This window comes from Cryptomeria japonica, chromosome 7 (assembly GCF_030272615.1).
Source record: "Cryptomeria japonica chromosome 7, Sugi_1.0, whole genome shotgun sequence".
Lineage (NCBI taxonomy): Eukaryota > Viridiplantae > Streptophyta > Pinopsida > Cupressales > Cupressaceae > Cryptomeria > Cryptomeria japonica.
The window spans coordinates 41,076,774-41,104,123 of NC_081411.1; the positions used below are offsets into that span (position 1 = coordinate 41,076,774).

Sequence of the window (27,350 nt, forward strand, 5' to 3'; positions counted from 1 at the left end):
AAAGAAACAATCGTTAACTAGAGGCGAAATTAGAAACAATTTAAATGATCATTAATAACACAAAGAGAAATATATTATTCTAATACCCTCTCTTAATGGTCATCGTTCTAACTACCAAGAGAAATAACAGAGAAGGTTGCCCCCTTCTTCTCAGAACACGCTACAACAGAAGACAAGAGCCTGCCACTAACTCTGTTAACTGAGATGAGTCTACCACCAACCCTCCTACAAACTGCAGAATTTTTAGAGATGCCCAAAACAACACCAACCGTCCAACCTGATGTTGAAGAATTGTTCCTCCCTGTAATTAGAGACACACCAAGAACAGTTGTCACGATTTTGAGGAAAAAAACAACAAACCCTCCAAACTATTGCAAATGAGCAAGATGCCCAAAAATAAATTGCAGACAAGAGACTAGTGCAGATGTTCGCACAACAACTCCAGGTGCGACTAAAAACAGACTACAACAAAGTACAATTTTTGAGGAAAAAATAATAAACCCTCCCATGATTTTTTTTACAGGGACAAAAAATATTTAAAAACCCAAAGACTTTTTAAAGAGAAAAAAATATTAAAACCCATCAGAATTTTTTTTCAAGTAAAAAAATATTAAAAATCGAAACAAACATCGATGCCCATAAGCCATCTTCACGCTTTTCGAAGCATGAAAAATGAGGTACTGAGAAGATGCTAAGTTAACAAAACCTGATGTACGAGGTTCAATGCACTGAGACAAGTCCGGGCACAAATTCCAATGCAAAAAATAGAGGGATATACAAGTACAATCTTCAAAAAATAGATGAAGTACCGCTGACACAAATTTTGAAAAAAATTTACGACTGACCCAAAAAAATCCAAAGACAACCCAGAAATCCTTGCGAAAAACCCAAAAAGAATCTGAAATCAAAATTGAAATCCACTAGCATGAAATTCGAAGCATGGAAAACGATGCACCCACAAAATTCTGAAAACAACCCAGTTGGGCTCTCAAAATACCCACCAAGAATTTGCAATCAAAAAAAAAAATCGACTTGATCTTAAGGGTAAAAACCTTAATAAAAAATGCAGATTTTCGTCCAAAATGGTAGAAAAAAATTTGCAGGTGTAAAAAATCGCGTCACACGCATAGGATTAATGGAATCGTGGGACGAAAGTCTGGTTAAAAAGAAATCCGCCACAGAAAACACGAAGAACAGTAGAAAAACCCGCCTAAAAGAAAACCCTTTAGAAAAAAATTTTAAATTTCGAATTATGAAAAAATCACAAGCCCTAGATTTGTTTTTTCAGTGATGAAAAATTTCATTTGAAAATTTTTTAGAAAAAACAAAAGTTTTCTTTCTGCTCTGATACCATAATACAAATGCAAAAGCATATGGATTTTAAAGAATCGATGTTGTTCAATTAATCAAGGAGACAAAACTCCTTTAAATAGAGTTACAAAGACGATGTTTCTAAAAGAAACAATTGTTAACTAGAGGTGAAATTAGAAACAACTTAAATGGCCATTAATAACACAGAGAGAAAGATATTATTCTAATAAAATATATATAATTTAAACTTTTGACCTGTTATATACAATCAAATCATATATATATATATATATATATATATATATATATATATATATATATATATATATATATATATATATATATATATATATATAACTCAAATAATCAATTTCAAATCTAATGTACTTATCGGCACATCCATCTGACCAAATCCAATGTTGTGTACATTTTATCCCACGATCTTTAATATCTTCAAAAAACATTCCAAAACAATGTGCTACATAGCTCCTATTATGACATGTAGCATCACTGATATAGAAGTGGACCTCCTTGATGATAATGCGTTCATTTTCAGTACTCTCTATACCATCCACATGAAATTGTGCATGTCTATAGCAAACTTGTACAAATATTTCCGTGTGAGGACTAAATGTATAGTTCTCGAATAAATCTACAATTGAAGAATACAACCTGGTGGAAAACAATTCTTTGAATCACGAAACTGTTTAACCTGCCATCTTGCACCATGACAATGTTGGATATGTGGATATATCATATTACGAAATCTATCTATAAACTAAATGTAGGGCAATTCACTCTCTTTCAACATAATTTTTTTGGATTCAGTTCCTGACTTACTTTGGTATGTCTCATATTCAAATCTCTTCCATATAACTAATGCATGAATATCAAGATTCTCCGTTTGCAACACGTTGTACTCAAAAATCTACAATTATTGCATTCACCTTTATACATTGTATTTTGAACTCATCAGAATCTTCTAATTTATCACATAAAATAGACTTCACAAATTGTGTTGTACTTGTAGGAATGACTAGATTTGGATTAATTGTTGTCATGATCTTCTTATATGATTGCAAGTGTAAATGAAATTTAGCATGATTTCGACAACAAGAAGTTTCACGTACCTTATTTATGCGTACAAAGCAAGGACGAAATCTCTCAAACATCCTTTGGCAAATCTTTACATCTGAAATTTTTTGCTTGAATGTTTCAAACAATTCACTTTGTGTTGTATCTAAAAAATGTTTTGGATGTGTAATCTTTTTACCATCTTCATCTCTCATCTGTATAGTATCTATTCTATTAGAAAAAACACGAGATTGGTTGGTTTAATAATCAATGACCTGTATTTTTACATCTTCAGAAATTTTGTCTTTTACAGGAACCCTACAGATATTTAGCCAATTCTTTTCGATGTTTTCATCGAACATATTTCTCTTCCTAATGTATCTTTGAACAGTTCTTCTAGATACGTTCATTAATTGAGAAATTGCATTAACTTATTTTTTACGAGTCAATTCCTTACTAGTAATCATAGTCATCAATGCTCTACATGCAACATTTAAATCAACACCTCGACTTGTGTTCTCAATACAATTCAATGCTTCTTGTAAATTTTCAATTATAGTTTCTTTTACTAATGTATCACTCGAACTATTTTTATTACCAACACCCAACAAGTCCAAAACAAGTTTCATTTCCCTTTTCCTAAATAACTTAGCAAATAATTGTGCTCTTCCAACAATAAACTTATTTTTAAAATAATCATCCCACAAATTCTTACAATGCAATTTTAATGTGCTTTCAGGTATCATATCTTTAGATAGAATTTCATTGAAAAAACTATCTTCATCCATTTCCATCAAATTTTTCATACCAGAAAAAAAAAATTCATCTCGTACCTAAGTAGATGTTTCTTGAACATCATCAGGTTGATCTTGAATAACAACAGATTGTTGTTGACTACATTTTGCATGACCTTTCATCTTATCGTCCCTTTTATGATCATACAACCTTGATCTAGTCCTCTTATTCCCCATTGCAAAAAATATTTAGATCTTCAAAATTTTGTGCTTTGAACCTAAAAACAACACATGCAAATATGCATATCTTCAAAATTTAGTGCTTTGAACTAAAAAGGTTATATATCTAATAACTTTTTGTCAGTTCTTAACAAAAACAATGTAATTTGGTTAGTGAAATATATAAATAATTTTGCATTCTTAAACTTAACATGTTTAAATTTCATTCATTTAGATCATTTGACTTGAAGTCCATTTTTTATAATTTAGAAAATGAAAAAATAAGGCTCAAGAAATTTAGGAGCATTGATAAAAAGTAAGAAATTAAATATACTTCAATTAGATACATTTGACTATATGCAATGTACATATGAACATGATTTAATAACATTAATTGCTTCAAATCACTTAGCTAATATATAGAGAATTTGAGTCAAATATTAGGAAATAAAATATAATATAACTCAGTACTAAATAGTGTTTGATATATGGCCAAGAAATGGTTATCGTCGTATCGCAATGACTAAAGAATATGGTTAATCTAAAAAATATTTAATTTCCAAAAAAACATCTAATATTGTAAATTAAGCATGATTGAAAAATAATTTTAAATAACATACCTGGAAAGGGTAGACGTCTTCCGAAAAAAAATTCAAAATCTTCACCCCTTCACAAAATTAGAAATATTTGCCCCTTTATAATCTTCCTACTCGCTCTAAAATATCACTTTATTTGAAAAAAAAAATTGATTGTTTGCAAAAATAACTCTTATTATTTTCACACTTGATTGATTTGTTTTTTTTAAGGGAAAAAATAATTCTTTTTTATATGTGGTTCAAGCGACCGGTCGCTTTTACGACTAGTCGTGTCGGCCCTCACAATCCTGGCCGAAAGGGTTCCGGTCAGAACTATTTTTGAATTATTCAGGCAGGAACGTTTTTGGCCGGAACGGCTTATGTGGAATGCCAAGTGGCAGCGACATCAACAAAAATGATGATTTTTTCAAACTTGCCACTTCTGCAACAAAATTCAATAGGTAAATTAAACTTATTAAAAAAAAAAAAAAATACCTTTTTTTAGAGATCGAAGTCACGATTCTACTCATATAATTTTTTTAATGTTTTGATTACATTTAATATATAAAAAATTAAAAATACTACAACTAGGTATTCTTTTGTTCGATATGAGTCTGCTTTGAAAAAAAAATAAAAAAAAATCAAATCATTTCAAAAAAAATTGAAAAAAATATGGTTCACTAGAAGAGAGAGTCTTCTCCAAAAGGGTATTTTTATTTTTTGGATTATCATAAATTGAATAGACAAATTGTGGTGGGAGACAAAAACTGTCAAATTCTAGTTTATTCGACTTCCAAATGCTATTACAAAGAATATATACATCAAATTTTTTTTATTTTTTTCATGCGCTATATAAATATGTGATCTATAACTGATATCAAAATGAGAAAAAAAAAAAGTTGATTTACATTTACTTTTGAGGTGGGAACCAAACCCCCTGTTTTTCAGCAATTAAAAAATGGACTTCAAAGCTAAAACAAACATATAAATTATTGACAAAAAAAATTCAAAAAATAGTAAACTTAAACTTCAACAAATTTTACACATTTCATCAGTGTACATCATCTTCAAATTCAAAATGCAAATGACACTTTTATGGTGACGAAATTGAACAGTTATTGTTGTGTTAGCATTTTCCTTTGTAAAAGTGTGACACAGGTTTGTACTTTTGCTTGTTGATTCTGATGTTCCTTGACCTTTTCCCGTGATCTACGCTTCATCCTTTGGATTTTCCAGAGGAATTTCTTTGGCAGAGGCTGACCTTGTTGGTTTTGCATGTTAAGTTTTGTTCTTCGGGTTTTCATCCCTTTTTGGCCGACCGGATCCCCTTGGATCGTATAAATCATTGTAATAGAGCATTAGAATGCAATCAGAAAGTTAGATCGAGCATAGAAGATGGATCTTAAGATTTGAGGTCCCGGTTGTGACTTGTTCTATATTTTGAGCATGTTTTAGCAAGCCTGTGAGCCGGTTTCTGTAACCTAGTTGGTTGTAATGAGTTTTCATGATATAATTCAATTTGTTTTGCTTTGCCTCCATCATGCCCCTGTGTTTCCGTTATGTTTACTCTTTTTGATCGGTCTGGACTAATCTCTTTGAGGTCCCTCCTAGTCGGTGATTGCTTCACCAAATATCCTACATTTAATTAGATACACACTATGGAGTTAGTTTTAAAGTCATTTTTATACAATGGATTGCTTCACCAAATCTCCTCCTTTGTCTATATTCCATTGTCTAATACATCTATGTCTCTTTTATGAAGAGAGAGGATTTCTTACTACTATTGACCTTTCATCTAAACAAGAGAGTATCTTGGTAGTGCTTCATAAAAATAAGCTCCCTATGCTACCTTTTCCAAGATGAAAGAAAAATCATAAACCTAATCAAGAAAATCTTCCTTTTTGTGTATATCATTGAATACATGGTCTTTCCACTAATGAATTTCAAGCCTTGGAGTGTAAAATTCAGCAACTTATCAAATTTGGTATCATTCAAATGACAAGTGACAATGAGTTGCACCCTTTCTTTTATCCCTTCTAAATAACATTTATTTCTATTATGTTGCTTCTCACTATGTGACATTTGTAGTTCTATATGAGGGCTCATTGTCATTCATGGTGATACAATCTCAAGTGCAACCATTTCTTTTCTAGGGTCAACAACATAATAATATCTAGTGTGGTTGTCATTGCCTACACATTAGGGGGCATGTATAACTTGCTTTGAGGTGTGCATCCTTACTTGAAGATCCCCTCTCCTCTTGTGTGCATCCTTGTTTGAAGATCTCCTTCCTTAGCAAACACAGGTGTCCTTAAGACAAGGATCCTCTCCTCCCTTTGTCTCTCTAATAGTTATGTATCCTTGATAAAGATCTGCTTGCACATGTTGCAAGATGTTTCCTTTACAATGATCTTTTCCTTGTTTAAAGATTTGCATCCTTTATAAGGATCTTCTTCCTATCTTGAAGTGCATGCAAAAGATATCTCCTCGGTGTTGAAGATATGTTATCCTTGATACAAATCTCTACCTTCCTTAAGATATCGACATAGTATCATGTTGGCATCTTAAGGGGAGGCATATGAGGCCTCCTAGTTGCTCATAGTCATTCATTGATGTACCCTCAAAGTGATGATGGTGTGTTCCATAATGGTCCCAAAGGTGTGGTTATCAATCTATTTCTAGCAACTTGCATGTCATATAACCTTTGTTTTGATCATCTTGCATAGCATGGATTACTAGCTTGATCCCCTTGACAAGCATATTTTATGCTTTATCTGGCCTTGGTCATCTAGCATAGTGAGGCTTTCTAATATAATTATTGTTATCATTTTGTGCTCCATGAGCATAGGACATCTAGCACAATGCAACTTGTTAGTATGATCGTCATTACCATTTAACGCACTGGGTGCATTGGTTACCTAGCATAATGAAGTTTGTTAGTGTAATCGTTGAAGATGAGAAAATGGTAGAAGATACAAATAAATTGAATGAAAGACAAAATATTACCTTGCATTTTACCTTCTCATCTCACAGATTGAGCAGAAGTAGAGGCACCCTCCTTCACTTTGTTTGATCCTTTGGTGTTCTAGTTAGGTGGAATGTGTTTGCTCAAACCGGTAGCATGATGTTAAGATTAAGATGATAAAAGAAAATGGACAAAATGTAATTATGATGTGAAGAGATGATTCAAATGAGAGAAAAGGCATCAATTTATAAATTTTCCATAACGGAAATCGATGGCTAGGATGTGATGATAAATTGATGGATAGGATTTATTAAGAGAGATGGCATGGGTTGAGGGCTTAGGCTTGTGACAAGTGTCACAAGGTGGATGCATGTGTAAGAGCTAGGTGTGTTCACACATAGGGAAGCTCGTGAAAGAGACATGTCTATGACATGTAAGAAATAGGGTGGCTTGGGAAAGTGACATGTCTATGATGTGTAAGAGGAAGGGTGGCCATGAGGTGATCTTTCATGCTCACATATATGTGATGAAGAGAAGGGTAGGGACACTTGGCACATGATAGCAAGTTTAGATCTTGATCCATGTTAAGATTCAATGGCTAGGATTTAATGGACAGTGATTGAGGGTGAGGTGGAAATAAATAATAGGAAAATTGGTAATGAAGGTTAACTAACCTAGATCAATTAATTAAGAAGGTACCAATTGATTGATTTAGTTAGAGGGTTTGTGGGATACGACTAGAAATAATTATATAAATATAAATTTATTTAATTAAAGTTAAAGGGTAAAGATAAATGATAAATTAAATAAATAACAAATATTTATTTAATTGGCTAGAATGGGATAAGGTCAAGTGTGGTCTAGTATGGACGAAATTAGGTGTCTACAATCGTTTGTTTCACTATACAAATCATACAACATAATGCAACTTGTTGGCCAATATAATCCATGCCTCTCCATGTATCACCTAGAATAACACAACTTGCTAGCTAATAGAATAAATGCCTTTAACATGAATCGCACAACATAACACACCATGTTGGCCAATGGAACTCATGGTTTTTCCCATGGACCCCCAACATAACACAACTTGCTAGTTGTTGGGTTGTGGATTCCTATCTCATCAATTGGTGTATGCTCTCGTCTCTTTCTAGAAGTCCACGTGTGCTCTTGCAATAACATTCTAAGAATGATATTAGCACTAAAGACATTTTTTATATCAAGGTGACTTGGAACCTTTTGTTTTCTTTAGTACTAATGTTGTTTTGTTGTGTATATTTGAATGTTTCGTGTGGATTGATAGGATCCTAAGCTTAGGGGCTTGATCATCCCTCAAATTAGTGTCATCCTATCCCTAGTTTGTCTTGCTCTCTGCTACCTTATCTCTCCATATCTACTTTACCTTGAGTATGAATGTAAATTCATAGTCTTGCTAAAGTGAGGGCTAAATGTAGTGTTGTAAATTGTATTTCCTTACAATTTCATGCTCTATTTTGGGCCCTTGCTTTAGTGTGCCTCCTCCTAGGTCATTTTAAACATATTTAGGCCTTATCACATCCTATTATTGACATATGTTAAGATTGAAACCATATCCTATGTCTAGGACCCTGTTACTTTGGCATTGCCCTTTTTTGTCCCCTTTTTAGTGGAATATGGTGCCTAACACTCTAGTCCTTTCAAAAGGGGCCCAAATTTGAACATGTGCAAGTGTCAAATCCTGCCATTTATGATTCGATCTCGATATTTTCAATTGATCATTGGAAGTCAACCTAAATTGAGAAATAGCTTGAGAACATTATATAAGGAAATCATTTATCATTCATAAAGTCCATCTAGCTAATTCACAAGTTACAATTCAAGCATTCCTAACTCCATGAACAGTAGATCTGAGTACACTGAGCATCAAGCAACAACAACTTATCTTCAAGTATGTTTCCATGATGAATTTTGTTATGATATGTTATTGCATCGCCACTTGAAGGACTTGTTTACAGAGCACTGCATCACCACCATTATCAATCCTAAGGGTATAATCTTGTCAATTTAGCATTTCATTTATCAATTTAACTATGTCTTACCAAGGGCAAGCTCTCTTTTTGCATCATCGTTGTTATTGTGGAGATAGGAACACCAACATGGAGTTTGACTTGGGCAAGCCCCTATACAACACAACTATTTTCCCCCTCTCTCATGTGTGTTGGAATAAATCAAATAGCAAAGGGTTGCATATTTGCACATAACAAACTGAGATTCACAGTCCCAAACTTTGAATATGAAAGAATACTAGGACCATGCCAATTAGCTCACCTACCTCCTGATCTAGAATCTGAAGCCTCTGTTGACAAAGATACCCTTAGGAGTAGGACTTCTAGATCTCTAGTCCGACACTTTCAGCTCCAAATTTCAGTTATAGGTCCCTCTTTGCGTCTCATTTTTAGATTTGTACATTTGTGTTTACTTCTAGTTATGTATCTTTATGTCTATGCTAAATTTTGTCAATTTCCTATCATTTTACCTAGTCATTACATATTCAAATCAAATCAAATCAAAAGAGGAAGTAATCAAACAAAGCATCCAACTCTCCTTTAGGGTTGAAGTTGGATCTCGTGGGTCATTTCTTGCAACAATTGATGGTGATTTGGAGATTACGATCTTAGCTTATGTCCCTAGGCTACAACCTCATTTCCCAACAAATCACAAATAGAGAACAAGTTGTCCCCAAAATATTATGGTTCATACTAAATCTAGAGACAGATAGTTGTCGCCCATAAGCTTGAGTTATCTCCAACAACAAAGATACATCCAACTTTCCATGTTTCTTATTTGAAGAAAGTGTTTCCCTACACACAAATATTATCGAAGCTAAATGAAGAAGGAAGAATCCTATTGAAGCCAAAGTTCTTTCTTCAAATATACACAAAGAAGCTAAGAACTAGAATACTCATTGAGTATATCATTCGGTTGAAGAATTTAGCAATTGAAGATGTCACATGAGAGGGGCGGGTAGAGAGGGGCAGTTAGGGGGGCATGTTATGCCCTTGATTCTAAAATATGCTTAAGGTTATGAGTATTTAGCTTGTGGCTACCTTAATTCTCCATTAAGCCATATTATCATCATTTTATTCTTATTTAATTATTTAAGTCATTTTGTGGCTTATATATTGTTATCTAAGTTAACTTGGGTGATATAATATAAATAGGAGGTAGTAAGTCTCATTTGATCATCAAATTGTAAATTGTGTTCTCAATGGAGATATTTGGAGGTTTGCCCTCTATAAATGATTTGTTATTCTCATTTATTATGAAGTATTTTCCACATATTTCATATTATATTCCTCTCTTGTGCAAGTTATTTGATTACAACAAGTCACTTATAAATCTTCAAATCTCCAACTTCCACTTAATTAATGTACTATACCACTTATAAATCTCCATGCTACATGAGAGGATAAAATGTTCGTTCAAAAGAATCCACACTTGATTATGATTGAGGACAATGCTTCTTTGAAGGTGGGGCATGATATGCCCTTAATTCTAAACATGCTTAAGGTTACAAGTAGTCAACTTGTAGCTACCTTAACCCTTCATTAAGTCATATTATCATTATTTTGTTCTTATTTAATTATTTAAATCGGCCTACAACTTATATGTTGTTATCTAAGTTAACTTAGGTGATATATTGGGCATAAATAAGGTATATATAGGAGGTAGTTGTTGGTATTTTAGATATGTTGATATGGTTTTGTCATTGATGTCAACACTTATCAACTCTGGCATTTGGAGATTTGGCAATGTTCACCGGCAAGTAAATGACTTATGCATAGTCACCGGTATCTGGTACACTGGCAGGATATATTGTTCACCGGCACTTGGAATGACATGAAAAACACTTGGTTATGTCGAAGACATTGTTTGGACACTTTGTCTTGGAGATTTGTTCATTGGTATATTCGTGTTTGCATATTTGTTGTTATCGGCAAATAGGTCCAGGATAAACACCGGCAGGCTTATCTATTCCAGATCAGCACGACACACTATGGAGATGATTTAGTAATGTTGTAAATGCATTAAGCCGACATGTTGAATTGGATATTGCATCGGTTATTGTTTTACTTGTAAATTGTTTTCATTGTAATATCTTTTGTAAAGCCGACCTACACGTTTTGGTCCTAAGCTTCGGTATATATGTAAGATTTTATTTGTAAGATCGATATGCGATTGAAAAAGACATATAATTCGATATATGTGAGAATAAGCAAAGGTATACACGCAGATATCATTTGAAGGTTGAAGGAAGGTTTTATGAAGGCATATCAGAATTGAACCGGTACTGAATCTAGCATATGAAGATGTTATTTTGAGCAGCACGTCATTATTGGATTTAACCATCCAATTGTAGTCAGTGGCGACTCCCATTTGTGTTTGAGTAGTGAACTCTAGGCGCTTGGTCTTTCTGCATGTGCAGACCCCCTATTGTATACACATACTATTTGCAGTATTATCATCTGATTGTGGGTAAGGTTTCCCATTGTGGTTTTTCCCCTTATAGGGTTTCCACGTACAAATATTGGTGTTATGTGTTGTGGATGTCATTGTCTTTCTGTTTCATGCATTAATCTTTACCGATACTGCAATTAACTGATAAACTATCTACCAGCATTAAAGTTTGGTTTACCAGTATTAAGCATTAAGTTTGGATAAGTTGTTTTTGGTTTGAATTTATTAGACAACTGATTCCTCCCCCGCCCCTCTCAGTTGTCTCCGGGACCTAACAGTAGTAAGTCTCATTTGATCATCAGATCATGAATGTGTTCTCAATGGAAATATTTAGAGGTTTGCCCTCTCTAAATGATTTGTTATTCTCATGTATTATCAAGAATTTTCAACATATTTCATATTGTATTCTTCTCTTGTACAAGTTATTGTATTACAACACATCACTTATAGATCTTTAAATCTCCAACTTCCACTTAATTAATGTATCATACCACTTATAAATCTCCAACTTCCACTTAATTGATGTATCATACCACTTATTGAATTTCAAATTTCAAATTAGTATGTAAAAATACTTCATTTAACCATCAATTCCAAATAACCTGTCTCCAACTTTCCCTCCCTTGTCACAACCAAATCACTGAAATCTCCAATGGCGAACTAACAACAATTTTAAATTAGGAAGTCAAAAGGTGCTGGCTCACATAGAGCCCATGAAATTTCAGATCTCATTGGCGAAGATGCCAATTAGTTGGATACTCATCTTCTAACCGTCATGAAGTTCAAGTTGACAGTGATTATATTTCCCCTTCCCATTGTTTTGTCAACCATGCCGGCTGTTGATATATTCATTGATGAAACACTTTTCGTTACAATATTTTTGTAACTGATGTGGGATAATCGCCTATACCATAGAAAATTCATAGGAGATCAAGGCGATTAATGAAGTTTTCACTGAGGCTCACAAAAAAGAGACTATTATTCACTTTTACACCACCACTAATCAGTGTCCTCTGTGAATCAGAAATGAAAGCACTGACCTGCCCGTTTTCCTTCACACCCAAAATACCTGCTGGTCCAAAAATAGGTCTTATCTTCAGTCGATGTTGATTTAAGATATTTCACACCCTCTTCAGAGGTGGTCTCAATTTCAGATATTTAACTATGGAATCTTTATCCTCGGTTTTTGTCTGTCAAAAAAACATTGAGAAGGTCAAGATTATAAATCTTATACATAAATATGAGAGGCAAATTTTCAATATTCATAAAATGACAGATACGGATGCAATCAAATAAGAAAATAAATACATAATCTGATAAGTACAATCAACCATTTTTCTGTGAAGATATATAATAATGTATATAGCCTGAATGTACTGCAAATCAAATGTTGTGAGGAAAAAGGGAATTTACCATTTGTAGTTTGATGGAATGGGAATTAGATTTTGGAATTCATGTTTGTAGGAAAAAAAAAGTTGAGCAAACCAGGTAGTGAGAAATGCCAAAAATTTTAAATGACAAATATGGTTCTTTCCAGACAAATATCTTAAAGCATGGAAAACTTTATTCATTGATCTACTCTCCAAAGAAAGAGGATAGAAGATAAACATTACATACGTATATGTAGCATTCTATTTTTTCAATTTGAAGATTTTCTGGCTCCTATTTGATTGATGTAAGGGAAAAATTGAGATAAAAAATGGATAAAATGCAGGGAAATTGTATTTACCCCCAGAAGTCCAATCCAAAATGTGCCTTCATCATCGACTCTAACGTTATCTGGATATGCTGGTAAACTTTCTGCAAATGTTTCAACTTGACCTGATTTGTTTCCCTTCAGCCAGTATTTGGGACACTTGAGAGAGTAAGTTTCACAGAATATAAGGAAATCTTCTTGGGCAGAGACGGCCACACCATTGGGGTAGTCAAGGTCAGTGAGCAAAACAGTGGAAATTTTGGTGCTGGGATTGTATTTAATGAGCAAACCCAAGGTGGCATCAGTGAAGTAAATCGTACCATCTTTTGAAACATCCACTCCATCCATTCCTCTGTGGATAAAATATGAAACAAACTATTTTTAGTATTATGGCAAAATCAAAGTTTTATGTTTCTGTAGGCCATGGATTGTTTTTTATATTGATATCTATTCAATGATGCTAAGAATCACACAACTGAACCCCCAAGAAATGAAACCTATTTGCAAGAAACATGACCTGCATTGTTTCTTTGTTAACGATTTTTTTAAAACTTTTTACATGTTTTACAGACTTTACAGTTTATTGTTAATTCAGTATTTGCTAGCTGCAAGTTTACTATAACTTTGGTTTTATGAGAAATTAGCAAACCGTAACAGTGGTTTTTAAAGATCCTTAATTAGCAATTTGAATGATTGACGAACTTCAAATATTCTGTAAATATGGACAGACTATAAGAAAAATGTTTAATTTAAAAATTCATATAGAAGAGAGTTTATAAACAAATAAGATTCTTGATTGAAACCTCTTCAAGCCCATTTCCCATCAAATCTGGGTTATGGTTATTTTGGAAGCACGGATGCAAAAACATAGGCTACTCATATTTTTGTTTAAAACATGGTTTTACAATCTTGGTTCCGTATAAATTTCAAGTTATCTTGCTGTGATGTCATTCACATCGACTTATACCATCCAGTATAATATACATTATTGTGCCTCATTGCTAACTCTGAAGGACAGCATTTACAACTTAGAGGCCATTCGAAGTCCTCAGTGCATTGTTTAGCAGAGGTTACTGGAATTTACGGTCACCAGATTTGGGCGTAAATAACTATAGCGTCCTAAAATTGCGACACTTGCAATTTCGACTGCATTTCGGTCTTCACGATGGCGACGCAACACGCAACCTGAATGGAGACCCCAAAACTTGCTCACGACACTGAAAACTGCATTTTTCAAGCACCATTGGCCTGAACCTCCTTGCACCCCGCTGTCTCGGAGGTGGGACCAGAGCGCCCAGCGCCCTGGTCCCTGGGCCCTATTTTGGGCCCGGTTTCCTAAGTGATATCGGGTCTTTTTGATTGCAATTTGGAAATATACTTCCCTGGTCGGCCTAAGGTCGGGAAAATCAGTCTATCAGCCCTAATTGACAAGTATATAAACTACATTTTTCTCTCTCATTTGATATGAAGAGGATATGTGTACAAAGCGTGGAAACTATACTCAAGCATTCAAGCATTCAAGCAATTGATCATTCCAAGTCTCCATTCAAGGCTAAGTGTTGCATTCAAGTCAAGGATTCAACCATTGAAGAGGAGATCACTTATTACATGCTACAACATACAACATACAACATCTAAACCTTCGCACATAAGGATACCAACATCCTTAGAACAAGGTATTAGTACTTGTTTTACAGTCATTTACATTTACAGCTCTTGCTCATTTCTTGGTTAATTCCAAAACCGGGGTTTGACCTAAAGGCAAACCCCCAATCCCTAACCCCCCAATCGTCTTCGCTTTTCTGTGTGTAGGTTGCAGGTACGCGACTGAAATTGAAGATCTGGAATCCTTGTGCAGAGACGAACAGATCCCCCTTCGTTTCGCGGATTTTTCGGAGGACCGTGGCGCCATCGTCCCGACAACTTTTTCTCAAATTTGCAGGACAGCGCCGTATCGACATTTTACTGCTAATTCCAGGTCCGCAGCTTCATCCTATAACCTAAACTCAGTTTATAAGCGAATCTTTATGACTTTCTATGCATCCTTAGCTTAATTTCCTTAATCAACATTCTTTACAAAAGAGGGTAGCCTTGCTTTCCTAACCCTTGAAATTCATTTAGCATCCAATCTTACATTGTATGGGATTGAATCTTATGAGTTTCAACCCCTCTTTTGAATGTAAAGTCTCTCCCCTAAGTGAAAACCCATCGAATCCTAGCGAACCTCCCTTCTCTCTCCTCGGAGTTAGAAGAGGGGAGACCAACTAGGGTTCGACCGCGATTTTCCGCTTTACATTTTGGTGAACCTGACGTGAACATCCTTTCTGATTATTCATGATTAGATCTGAAAATTGATTCCTTGATTACATTTCCATGTTTGATCTTTTGCAAAATTTTAGAGGTGATTGCATAAAAACCCTAAATTTTCTTTTTTTTGAACATTGAACTTGCGAAATGTTTAATTATTAATGCTTGCTTCAGATCTGCTTTTCTATTATAAATTATCAATTCATATCTGTACTTTAATTTTGAAAATTAAGTGGTTAAATGTCAAAACCCTAATTTTTGAAACCCTCTTAATTCAACCTTTGTTTGACAATTTCACCGATCAAAACATCTCCAAATCAGCTGTAACTTTGGATTCTGCAATAAAATCACAATATCTTTCATCCCTGAAAATTTGGAAAAAAGTTGCGAGGACCGTGTTGCACTCCGAGCGCCATCGTCCCCGACATTTTTTTCAAAATTTCGGGAGTGAGATTTTGCTGTATTTTCCTGCTAAAATCCAAAATTTTGGCTGATTTTGTCAATTATAACACTTTCAAAATTACAGTCAAAGTTGGTCTTGTGATTGCTTGGTTTAAGGCTCCTAATCATTCAAAAATTGTTGAAATTGAAATTTTGTGTCAAAATTGTGTTCTTACTATCCTAAATCTGAAAATTGTGTTTGCATTCATTCAAAATTTCAGTGCTTTATTCAAATTCTTGCATTTTGTGACTTTTGAAATTAAGTGCTTAATTACAACAACTTCGATTTCCACTTTCAAAATTGAATTTTGCGTGAAATTGAGTCAACTTTTGAATTTCAAAATTTGCATTGCTTTTGACATTCCCTCTAAAATCATAAAATTCAAAATTTCAGTTTCCCTCTCTTTTTCAAAATTCAAATTTTGCATTTTTCGACAATCTTGATAGGGTTCAATTTTGAGATTACAACTTTAATTTGGCCTATCTACAGATCGTAAAATCACTCAATTTTTTCAGATTAGCTCTAAAATCATCATACCTTTCATCCCTGCAAATTTCGGAAAAAGCTGCAGGGACCGTGTTGCACTCCGGGCGCCACGGTCCCGGACATTTTTTCCGAAATTTCGGGAGACTATTGTGATTGCATTTAACAGCTTAAATCCAGAAAATTGGTTGATCTTACTGAAAATTGCTACCTCTAAATTCAAAATTTTCTCTTTCTCTCTAGTGCATGAGTTTTACAACAATAAGCCCTACTTACACTATTCCCGTTAGACGAAGCCGTAGAATTAAGTCTTTCTGAGGTTTAATTACCGAGGAGATGGAACCTAATTTGAATAGCCTTTTTAACGAGGACATGGGAAATTCCTCTAATCCTCCTAATGATGAAGAAGCTCCCCATGAAGTTTCTGTTGAACAACTTTCCAAATTGGATAACCAATTTGACGATTTTCACCAATGGATGTCTCATGAGTATCCCGATAGTCAAGCTCTTCCTTTAATTGAGGGTCTAAAACGTATGCTTCAAAGTGATAAGAATGGAATTGATATTTTGCGTGGTATTTCACACATTGTGAATTCGAACGTGATGCCTATGAAGAGTTGTGCTGAATCTTTAGGTTATACACAACCTCCTACACAAGTCAATCATTCTATTCCTTTGACCACTTCTATTGCTAGTTTACCTACCTTTACATCAAACATCATGGCTACCTCTATACAAGACATTCCTCCTGTGATCACTAGTCATGGGGGCAATCCTCCTTCTTCAATTAACCCTATTCCTTCATTCAATCCGACTTCTTCATTCATTCCTTCAATAAATGTTCCTATTACATCTTCACAAATGAACATGACGCAAGGGGGCAATTCATTTAACCATTCCATTCCTCCTTGTAGTGTTCCTCCTATCCAATCATCCCCTATGGTTGACTATCATAGGGTCCCACCACCTTACTCTTTACCTTCTTTCAATAACATCACACCTCCATCTCAATCTAACACACCTAATATGAACTCTTCGACTGAAGCTACCATTAATAATCTTGCACAAACTGTCGCTTCTTTACAGCAACAAATTGCCTCTATGAATCAATCTAAGTTTAGTGTGCCCACATTTGATGTTGCGAGCCCACTTTCTCTTGACATTGTTCGAGCTATTCCTCCTAAGCATGTTGAAATCCCGCATTTGGAACTTTATAATGGTAAAGGAGATCCTCTAACACATGTTAAGACTTTTCAAACAATATGTACTGATTTTGCTTATGACCAAAGGTTGCTTGCAAAACTATTTACTAGAACATTAAGAGACAAAGCCCTACAATGGTATTGCTCGTTGCCTTCCTATTCTATTTCTTCTTTCGAACAACTTGCAAATGCTTTCATTCAACAATTTCAAAACAATATAAGTCCTAAAGTTACTTTGATTGATTTAATGCATTGTAAACAAGGTGTTAAAGAAAAAGTGACTGATTTCATTGGTAGATATAAGCATTTGTATGCTCAAATTTCTTTTCCAGTGCCTGATAATGATATTCAAAGAATCTTTATTTCTAATTTGCAAAAAGATATTCGAGACAAACTTCTGTTTTCTGAGTTTACTTCTTTCCAACAGTTGTGTGCCACTCTTCACAATTATCAACTGACTGTGAGTCAAATGGAACAATCACATCCTATGGCTCCGAGTGATAAGGGTGATAGCAGTCAACAACCATTTGGGAAGATTAAACCGAACAGAGATTCCATCAAATTCAATGAAAACATCATCAACAACAATGTGAATGCAGCATCAGGTGTGCCTCCTATTTCTAAATTTTTCAGGAAAGAAAGAAAGTATACTCCTTTGAATGAATCATTGCATGATATTATGAATAAGTTATTGGAACAAAATGTGCTTACTCTTCCTCCTATAAGACAAATTGATCCTGCAAAGATTACTTCACCTTATTTTGATCACAAATCTTTTTGTCACTTTCATCGTCAGCCTGGGCATGATACTGAAAAATGTTTTTCTTTAAAGGGTAAAATTCAAGATTTGATTGATAATAATACTATTTCTGTTTCTGGAGTGAATGATAAAGGCAACACATCTGTAGCTCCTCCTAACCAAAATCTTCAGATTTTCACTGATCCATTACCTTCTCATACCTCTCATACCTCTAATGCGATTGAGGCTAATGATTCCTCTTTCTCATCTGATGGTCTTGTGTCTATGGCTCCGAATGTGATTAACTTTGTAGAGCAGCAAGAAAACCCTAAAGAACCTTCCATCACATTTGATTCTAGTGAAACCATTAGGGCACCTAATGGTCCTTTATACATAGTTGCAAAAGTCAAGAATACACCTTGCCGTGGAGTGCTTATTGATCCTTCGTGCATGGTTAATGTTATTACTGAAGAATTTCTTTTTACTTTGCAATTGAATCAAGTGATCTATGACAAAACAGATGTGATTGTGAAACTATTTGATGCATTTTCTTCTCCTGCAATTGGTTCTATTACATTGCCTATTGAGGTCCATAATAAATCCCTTGATGTGAACTTTGCTATTATTCCATCTTCCGAACAATTTCGTGTGAAGCTTGGCTATCCTTGGCTATCTTCCATGAAAGCTATTGCTTCTCCTATTCATAAGTGTTTGAAATTTCCCCACAATGGTGAAGTTGTTACTATCAATCATAGTCTCTTTAAACCAGCCGAAAGAACCTCTAGTGTTCCTATTGATTACTTTTGGCCCAAACAATTCCAATCTCTTCCTCCGCGAAGTGATCATCTTTTTAAATCTTATCAAAAGTGGAAAACAGATATGATCTTATCTCTAAGTGAACCTAGAACACCTAAACTTGACATTCCTATCATTCTTGAGAAGGAAGTTCTTCCTTTGAAAGATAAAACTAATGTCTTTCCTCAAGAAGATTCCCAACCCATCCCCATGGATGTGACTATGTCTATGCCTAATAAATCTTCTAAAAATAGACCTATACCTCCTCGTCATGATGGACTTGGTCTTCTTCCTAAACCAAAAACTCCTCCTTTATATGGAGCAGTTCCTCCTCCTGCCTTCTATAGAGAGAAGAGACCTTCTTCTTCTCCTATTATCCAGCCTAAGAGACCACAACCTAAACATCCAAGTGATAAGGATGAGAACATTCCTCCTCCTCTATCTTCTACACTTCCTACTAAGACTAGACGTAATCGTTCTGCACGGGAACGCTGACGAAAGCGTCGTCTTAGGGCTCAAGCAGCTGCTTCTCAAACTTTACAATCTCCAAAAACACCTTCAACAAGCATTACTCCATTTTCTCCTCAGCCGGACATTGAGCCTAAATCTCCTAAACATAAGATGCATGATGGTCTTGATCCTGTGCGAGTTAAAGATCCTATTTTTATAAATTTTGATGATGATATAGATGAAAATGTTATCCATGATGAAAATGTTACTCCTCTTGCTTCTGATAGTGAATATGAACTTGTTGATATTGATAACCATTTATTTAATGAATTTTCTAAAGCACTTATCCTAGCTCCTAGACAAGAACAATGTGGCTTGGAACATGAACATAGCCCTTGTTTGGATCTTGTGATAGCTCCATCTGCTGTGTTGGATGTTCCTCCTCTAGCGTGTTCCCTGCCTTCCCGAAACATTGATCAGCAAGATCGGGGGGTAGATGACGTGCTAGACTAGTTACATTAGCATGGCAGATTCTCTCCCCCTCCCTTTTGTTACTTCTTCTATATGTTATTCTCATTCTTCTATTTGTCGTCCTTAGTGTTGTCTACTTGAGGACGATGCAAAGCATTGAGATCTCTTTGGTCTCTCTCATGTTGACTCAAAAGACACATGTGTTCCCTTCTTCTAGGTGACCTTCCTTGATTGGGGAATGAAGAACAATTATGCATACATACATATGATATATATACATGACTTATCATACAGCATACTGACCCCGAGGAAAGCGAAGTCACCTCGTGCTTTGTGTTTTGTGTCTATTATCCTTGGGTTTATCTCACACTTGGGGGCTAAATCTTTGCGATAACGTGCTCCTTTTTCCTTTCTCATTTCTTATGTGTATCACTACGTTAAAACAATCACCCCCGTTGAGGCGTGTGCGATCGCTTTAACGTAGGGGGGCATACACCCTGTCTATCCTTTCAAAGATACTTGAAAATTTCTTGGCAAACTTAGCTTTGTCTTGAAGATTTTTGGTATTTCTTTTGCATGACTCATAGTGAGGGAGCCTTACTACTGACAGTCATGGTTCTTCCTCGCGATCTTCCCTTTTACTTTGTCAATCGAAGTCGTAAGATCCTTAGTCCACTGGGGGCTTGGTGTATCTTGCCTCCTTGACGTGGTGAAAGTCTTTCAATATTGTTTCCTTGTACTTTACCGGAAGTATGAGCATACATACTCCCGCTAAAGTGGGGGCTAAATGTAGCGTCCTAAAATTGCGACACTTGCAATTTCGACTGCATTTCGGTCTTCACGATGGCGACGCAACACGCAACCTGAATGGAGACCCCAAAACTTGCTCACGACACTGAAAACTGCATTTTTCAAGCACCATTGGCCTGAACCTCCTTGCACCCCGTTGTCTCGGAGGTGGGACCAGAGCGCCCAGCGCCCTGGTCCCTCTGGGCGCCCTGGTCCCTGGGTCCTATTTTGGGCCCGGTTTCCTAAGTGATATCGGGTCTTTTTGATTGCAATTTGGAAATATACTTCCCTGGTCGGCCTAAGGTCGGGAAAATCAGTCTATCAGCCCTAATTGACAAGTATATAAACTACATTTTTCTCTCTCATTTGATATGAAGAGGATATGTGTACAAAGCGTGGGTACAAAGCGTGGAAACTATACTCAAGCATTCAAGCATTCAAGCAATTGATCATTCCAAGTCTCCATTCAAGGCTAAGTGTTGCATTCAAGTCAAGGATTCAACCATTGAAGAGGAGATCACTTATTACATGCTACAACATACAACATACAACATCTAAACCTTCGCACATAAGGATACCAACATCCTTAGAACAAGGTATTAGTACTTGTTTTACAGTCATTTACATTTACAGCTCTTGCTCATTTCTTGGTTAATTCCAAAACCGAGGTTTGACTTAAAGGCAAACCCCCAATCCCTAACCCCCCAATCGTCTTCGCTTTTCTGTGTGTAGGTTGCAGGTACGCGACTGAAATTGAAGATCTGGAATCCTTGTGCAGAGACGAACAGATCCCCCTTCGTTTCGCGGATTTCTCGGAGGACCGTGGCGCCGGGCGCCATCGTCCCAACAACTTTTTCTCAAATTTGCAGGACAGCGCCGTATCGACATTTTACTGCTAATTCCAGGTCCGCAGCTTCATCCTATAACCTAAACTCAGTTTATAAGCGAATCTTTATGACTTTCTATGATCCTTAGCTTAATTTCCTTAATCAACATTCTTTACAAAAGAGGGTAGCCTTGCTTTCCTAACCCTTGAAATTCATTTAGCATCCAATCTTACATTGTGTGGGATTGAATCTTATGAGTTTCAACCTCTCTTTTGAATGTAAAGTCTCTCCCCTAAGTGAAAACCCATCGAATCCTAGCGAACCTCCCTTCTCTCTCCTCGGAGTTAGAAGAGGGGAGACCAACTAGGGTTCGACCGCGATTTTCCGCTTTACAATAACATCATCGTCTATGTAGTATGAAAGGGTCTCTTAACAGAAATTTACTTTAACAGCGTTGTGGGGGTACTTAGCAATAGTTGAACTTGTTCTCTTTGGACACCTACAATTGTAAATTTAATACCATCTATCCATTGACAAGTAGCGATTAAGCAATCACTATACCCTGCCCTCACATGAAATCATAGGGAACGCATGAACCAATTTAGACCTAAAGGTAAGGTTGTTTCCAAGTTCAAAGCCAAGGCAGATGCCAATTTGGCATAAGCGACCTTTCTTGTAGAAACTCATATTGAAACGTTTTTCATTTACATCTAGTTTGTTGAGATTTGATAACTAGTTTCTCATGACCAAACTCGGAAGTAAACAACTTTATAACCTTTGATTATATTCCTGCAGGTAGCAGCATAGTTGGAACAGTTTATGGTGCTCCCAATGATTGCCTTTGAAGGCAGGGAAAAGTGTTTGCCAACAACAACCATGCATATTTGCCAAGATTAATATGCATGACATTAATATATGTTTTCATGACATTAATATATGTTTTATCTGTGGTTTTTTCTACTGAACTCGTCATGTTCTGTAATTCTGAATTCAGACTCTAGAAATCCTTCTAATATGAAGTAAACCAAGATAATTTGTAGATTAGATGAAGTTTGAAACAAACAAGAGAGTTCTATCAAATAAATTCCATCACTAGGTTTGGAACTTTTGTAACTAGCTGCTTTTGTTCCATGCATTCATATTAACTAGTCAAATCTTTATTACAGCTTACCGAGTTCCATCTTAATTCAGAGCTGATACAGTCTGGAAGATATCTCAGAAGATGAAGATTATCAAAACTGGTTGCATTGATCACCATCAGATAACGTCTTTTCTATGGAGCAATAGACTTTTCCCCACCCTGCCTGTAGGATTTGCTTCGTAGCCCAAGTCAACATTCACCATGCCCTTCCATGTATTTATAAGAATTACAATATTAAGCTGAAATTAATGCTTTAAGCATATCAACACATAGTGAGATATCAGTTGCTGCAGCTTCAAGCCAGTCCCCTCTGTCATGAAAAACAAACCCGCGTTGAGATTCAATGGCAGAGAAGACTGTGGTGTGGATCAATGTCCATGGATCATTAGATCCGTGGTCTACTTGGAGGTCAGCAAGAGTTTACCAAGGCTGGTCCAAGTTTGAGTACCGGGTCTGCCCGTAGGCTGTGATTCCACAAAATGATATCATCCCAAATTTTATTGAAGAAAATAAGTCATGCCCCAGCCATTATTAGGATCCGACGAAAAAGTCTGGACATAAAGAGGACCAGTAGAGATCTCCTTAGCATGCAATGGGAGGATTTAAGTTTGAGTGTTAATTGGTTAATGCAAAATAATATGAAAACAGAGTCGGATTAGTAGCCTCAGTTTCAACAAGTGGTTCAAGGGACATTATTGGAAAAAGTACTCCCCAAACTATAATAAAAAGCCTACCCAAAAACCCAGTCATAAAGAGGGTCTCTAGAGGGCATCCCAACATGTAATGGGAGGTTCTAGATTTAGTCTTGGTTGTTCATAGAAAATAACATATTTCAGAACTTCTTGCACTATAGAAAGAATTTACATATGAAAAGAATAAACTCTTAATATGGTGTCCTGCTTGTGATCTTGGTAGCTTATGAGGGCAATGCAGCTAGCCCAAGTGCATGTTTGAAGGCTTCATGTGTAATAACCGCCTCACTGTTACTACTATTTTTTTTTTAATCACTTCACAAACTACCAATTTAATTGGACAAGCATCTTTCATCTAAATTAGAAGTGTAAACTTCATAACCAATGCCAGGGTCATTCCAAGATTCAGACTAAATCCTTCAGGGTCCATTCATGATGACTCTGCCTGTGTACCGCTTTCAGAATTAAAAGCTCCATAGTTTGTACATAAATGATAGCGAGTTCATCCTCTCCACTTGTATGAAATATCTAATCTCACTTCTAAATCTCAATTACTTGCTTTCAAATTTAGTCCAATAACAACAAAATGAAAATAAACACATCTCAATCAAATGTGGTTCCATACCAATCGTTAGTGCACAAATACACACAAACCATATAGGGACAATATCACTCCCACATCACATGTTCACATGATTGGCTCAAGCATACATCATTTATATACAGAGTGACTAACTAGTACACTCGTCACAAGTACAAACAATGACTATCTTAAACATGTCACATATATACAATATAAATGATTCACGCAAACATCATATATACACTATATTAATAATTTGTGTGTGCGTCGCATATACTAATGATCAGAGATCAAGATGTTGTTTTGAAGGTCGAATAGGGAAATGTATTTTTTATCTTTACTCCCCATACTCAGGATTGTCAATTAAAGAGCTATGCTAGAGACAAAATTCTTCAGAGTTAAAAACCAAATCAAATGATCATTGAAAATATTGTTCTGGCTGACTTCATATTCCCTTCCATCCATCCTTTTTCAATGTTTTTACAAAATAACTCTGTTTTAATTTTAATTTTATATTTTTCAAATAAGACTGTGTTTTTTACTTCTATCTATACAATCACAGCATGAGATTATATACCCTGCTATCATTGTAGAGCATCTTTTAATATAATTAATAATGTAATGTTAAATAAAAATATCTTAACTGATGCAGGAGCATCCGGGTAGGCATATGTTATGGTCTGACGGAGTAAGAAGATTTAAAATGCAATGCTATTTTAATAGTAATTTTGGTATGCTCAAATGCATATTGATGGAAGAGATGTAATGCCTTGAAGAGGAGAGATAAGATACTATTCTGTTGGAAGGTGAGCAGATGCAAAAGATGAGCAGACGAGGACAATTGGGAAAAACCAATTGATATTCTCAGAAGAATAAGTACGGTCTCAAGAAGAATGCGTAACAGGAAGGAAGTGGAAGGAATGGAAGCTAATAGAAGGCATGAAGATATTATTGAATGAGAACAGAGAAATTAGAAAGCTGAAAGATTGGATTCGAGCTGACAAGTTAGAATGGTAAACTAGGAGATTAAGTAAATGAAGATACAGAGTCGGCATATTTGAAATGAAGCGATTTGGGGTAGCAAGGAGAGAAGGAGGGCCTTTGGCCAAGATGGTGAGGGGGATCGATCATTGGTGTGGAATCGACCTATAGTGTGGCTGGGAAGACAGAGGAATACGTGTGAGAGAGGGGTGCGATAGTGAAAGCAAGTTTGCTGTTGGTGTAGGAAGGATGAAAAAATAGTTGCAGAACCCAAAGGCGCTGAGGACAAGAAATGCATTTGCTGTTGCTGCGTAAAGAAAAAGAGTATGGGCTTTGGGTCCAATTGGGTGTGTGGGCATCGCAGGTGGTTTGCAGAGGAAGGCCTTGGGAGTAAAATTGGCCAAGAGAGGGAGCCGTGAGTGGTGGGTATTGGCCGGAGGAAGGCCTTGGGAGTAAAATTGGCCAAGAGAGGGAGCCGTGAGTGGTGGCCAGCAGAGTTGGCATCGGTTATGTAATGTGTCGGGCTGCGAAGAAGAGGCAGAGTATGTGGGCATCGATTCTTCTCAGGCTGCCTAGTAAGAGACTGGCCAAAAAGGGTGAACTAGCCAAGAAAGAGCGGCTGCGTAGATTGTGAAGACAGAGAGGTGCGTAGTGGAGGAAGGAGAGTTTGGTGCAGCTAAGAAAAGAAATAGCCTGTGCATGGTACAAGAGAGTGAGAGCAAGGTAAGAGGTGAGGACATTGTGAATGCAGGAAGAGGGGCGTTGGGAAGAGTCAGAGCCTTGCCAGTAGCAAAGCATGAAATGACTTTACTCTAGATTTGAATTCAATTTTATCGGTTGTCAATGGAATCAATTTGTTCAAGAATGCCAGTGTTTGAATAATTTATTTTCTTCCAAAGAGTTTATTCAATGGCTTGATCAATTAATGTAAGTCTGAGTTGAATGTGTTCGGTCAAAAATAAACATTTCCCTCTTTTTCACTCGTAGGTTTTATCATAAATACATATAACATTTTATACCAAGATTTTCAACGTTTATGAATAAGAGTAAATGACTATGAATATCTTCACATCACATAAATATTTCAATATAATTAATATTAAATAACAGCAAGGTACTAACAATTCCCATACTCCACAAGTAGTGTACATTGAACCTTCAAAAGAAATATGATTATACTATTGTAACAATTTCAAGTAGTAAAACATGCCCAAATGAACCCAGAATCAATATATTTTTCTCCAGTTGCATCAATTCAAATAAAAACATTCTGGACATATCTTATGGAAATTTCACATTATAAGCAAAAAGAAAAGAGAAAATAAGTTAGTGAATTAATTCACATACTTAAATTTGAATCCATCTGCCTCACTGCACAAGACCTCCACTTTGTCCTTCGTCACATTCAGCAGGCCCTATCATGAACATAATTCTTTTAGTGAAAAAAATTGTGTTACTTTTTATACAACTGTCTTCTCTGTATCGAACAGTAAATTTAAGGTGTGAAGTATTATGCAGAAAGGGAGATTCTTGTTGACCATTTTATAGTGAAACACGATCAATGTCGATTAAAAACTATGCAATTGAATCCCCAAAAAAAATTCATTCCAGAATCTTTCAAAAGGTGTAAATCAAAGTACACAGATAATCATTGAAAAGCATCACATTTGTAAACCTAAACCTAACTTCAAAATCATGTTTGAGTACCCAATTAATGGTAAATAACATGTGAATGCATACACCAAAAAATTCTTACCTTAGTAAGTTCACACACAATAACCTCCTGATTGGGACCAAAAGCCACCCCAAGAGGTCGACCCCCAACAAAATTCCAGTCCTCCACCTGTTCTTCTGCATCCCTCCCGTCTATCCAAACCCGCTTAATCCAACCATCTCCACACCCAGTAAAAAACGACTTTTTTTCTCTGTCAAAATATAAATCTTCTGGACTTGGCAAAAGCCCAAGTCCAATCTTTTCTGCCCTTTCAAGCCCATTTGTGGTTGCATTAAAGGAGCCTAAAACGATTTGTGACTTTGCCACAGAGGCCAGGCAAATAAAAACTAACAGGACAGCGTTTTGAATTTGTAAATCCATCTTGATTTCGACAAAATTTTGTCTCTGATTCAAAGGCATCACACAACAGAGAAGGCATTGGGCAAATTATATAATCTCTAAATCTGTAACAAAAAACCCTTTATTGAATACGACAAGACCACCATTAACATAGCTTTTACAGACTATTTTCTGATTGAGGTCACACCCGGGATAAAGGGGGCGAAAATGCTTTTGGTAGGTAGCATCTTATCAGAAAATTAGAACTTACATGGATTACAAATTTACGATACTTTTGAGCATCGCTTTTTTCTTTATGCACGG

General features: G+C 35.7%; 1 protein-coding gene across 5 annotated transcripts; it reads right to left on the reverse strand.

Moving 5' to 3' along the window:
- On the reverse strand, positions 1-27,350 carry LOC131056213 (protein STRICTOSIDINE SYNTHASE-LIKE 7). 5 transcript variants are annotated; one of them, XR_009108587.2, is made up of 6 exons: positions 26,730-27,348; positions 26,321-26,388; positions 13,105-13,423; positions 12,416-12,565; positions 3,219-3,397; positions 1-301 (listed from the first exon to the last, which is right to left on the reverse strand). XR_009108587.2 is itself a non-coding variant. In XM_059208033.1 (4 exons), the coding sequence occupies exons 1-4, from the start codon at positions 27,105-27,107 to the stop codon at positions 3,377-3,379; spliced, it is 786 nt and encodes a 261-aa protein (XP_059064016.1). In that variant the 5' UTR covers positions 27,108-27,350; the 3' UTR covers positions 3,042-3,376. The 5 variants fall into 5 exon arrangements, 2 of the variants coding, with proteins under 2 accessions (XP_059064016.1, XP_059064015.1); XR_009358441.1 differs by lacking the exon at positions 3,219-3,397 and having other exon boundaries at positions 8-301; XR_009358440.1 differs by lacking the exon at positions 1-301 and having other exon boundaries at positions 3,044-3,397.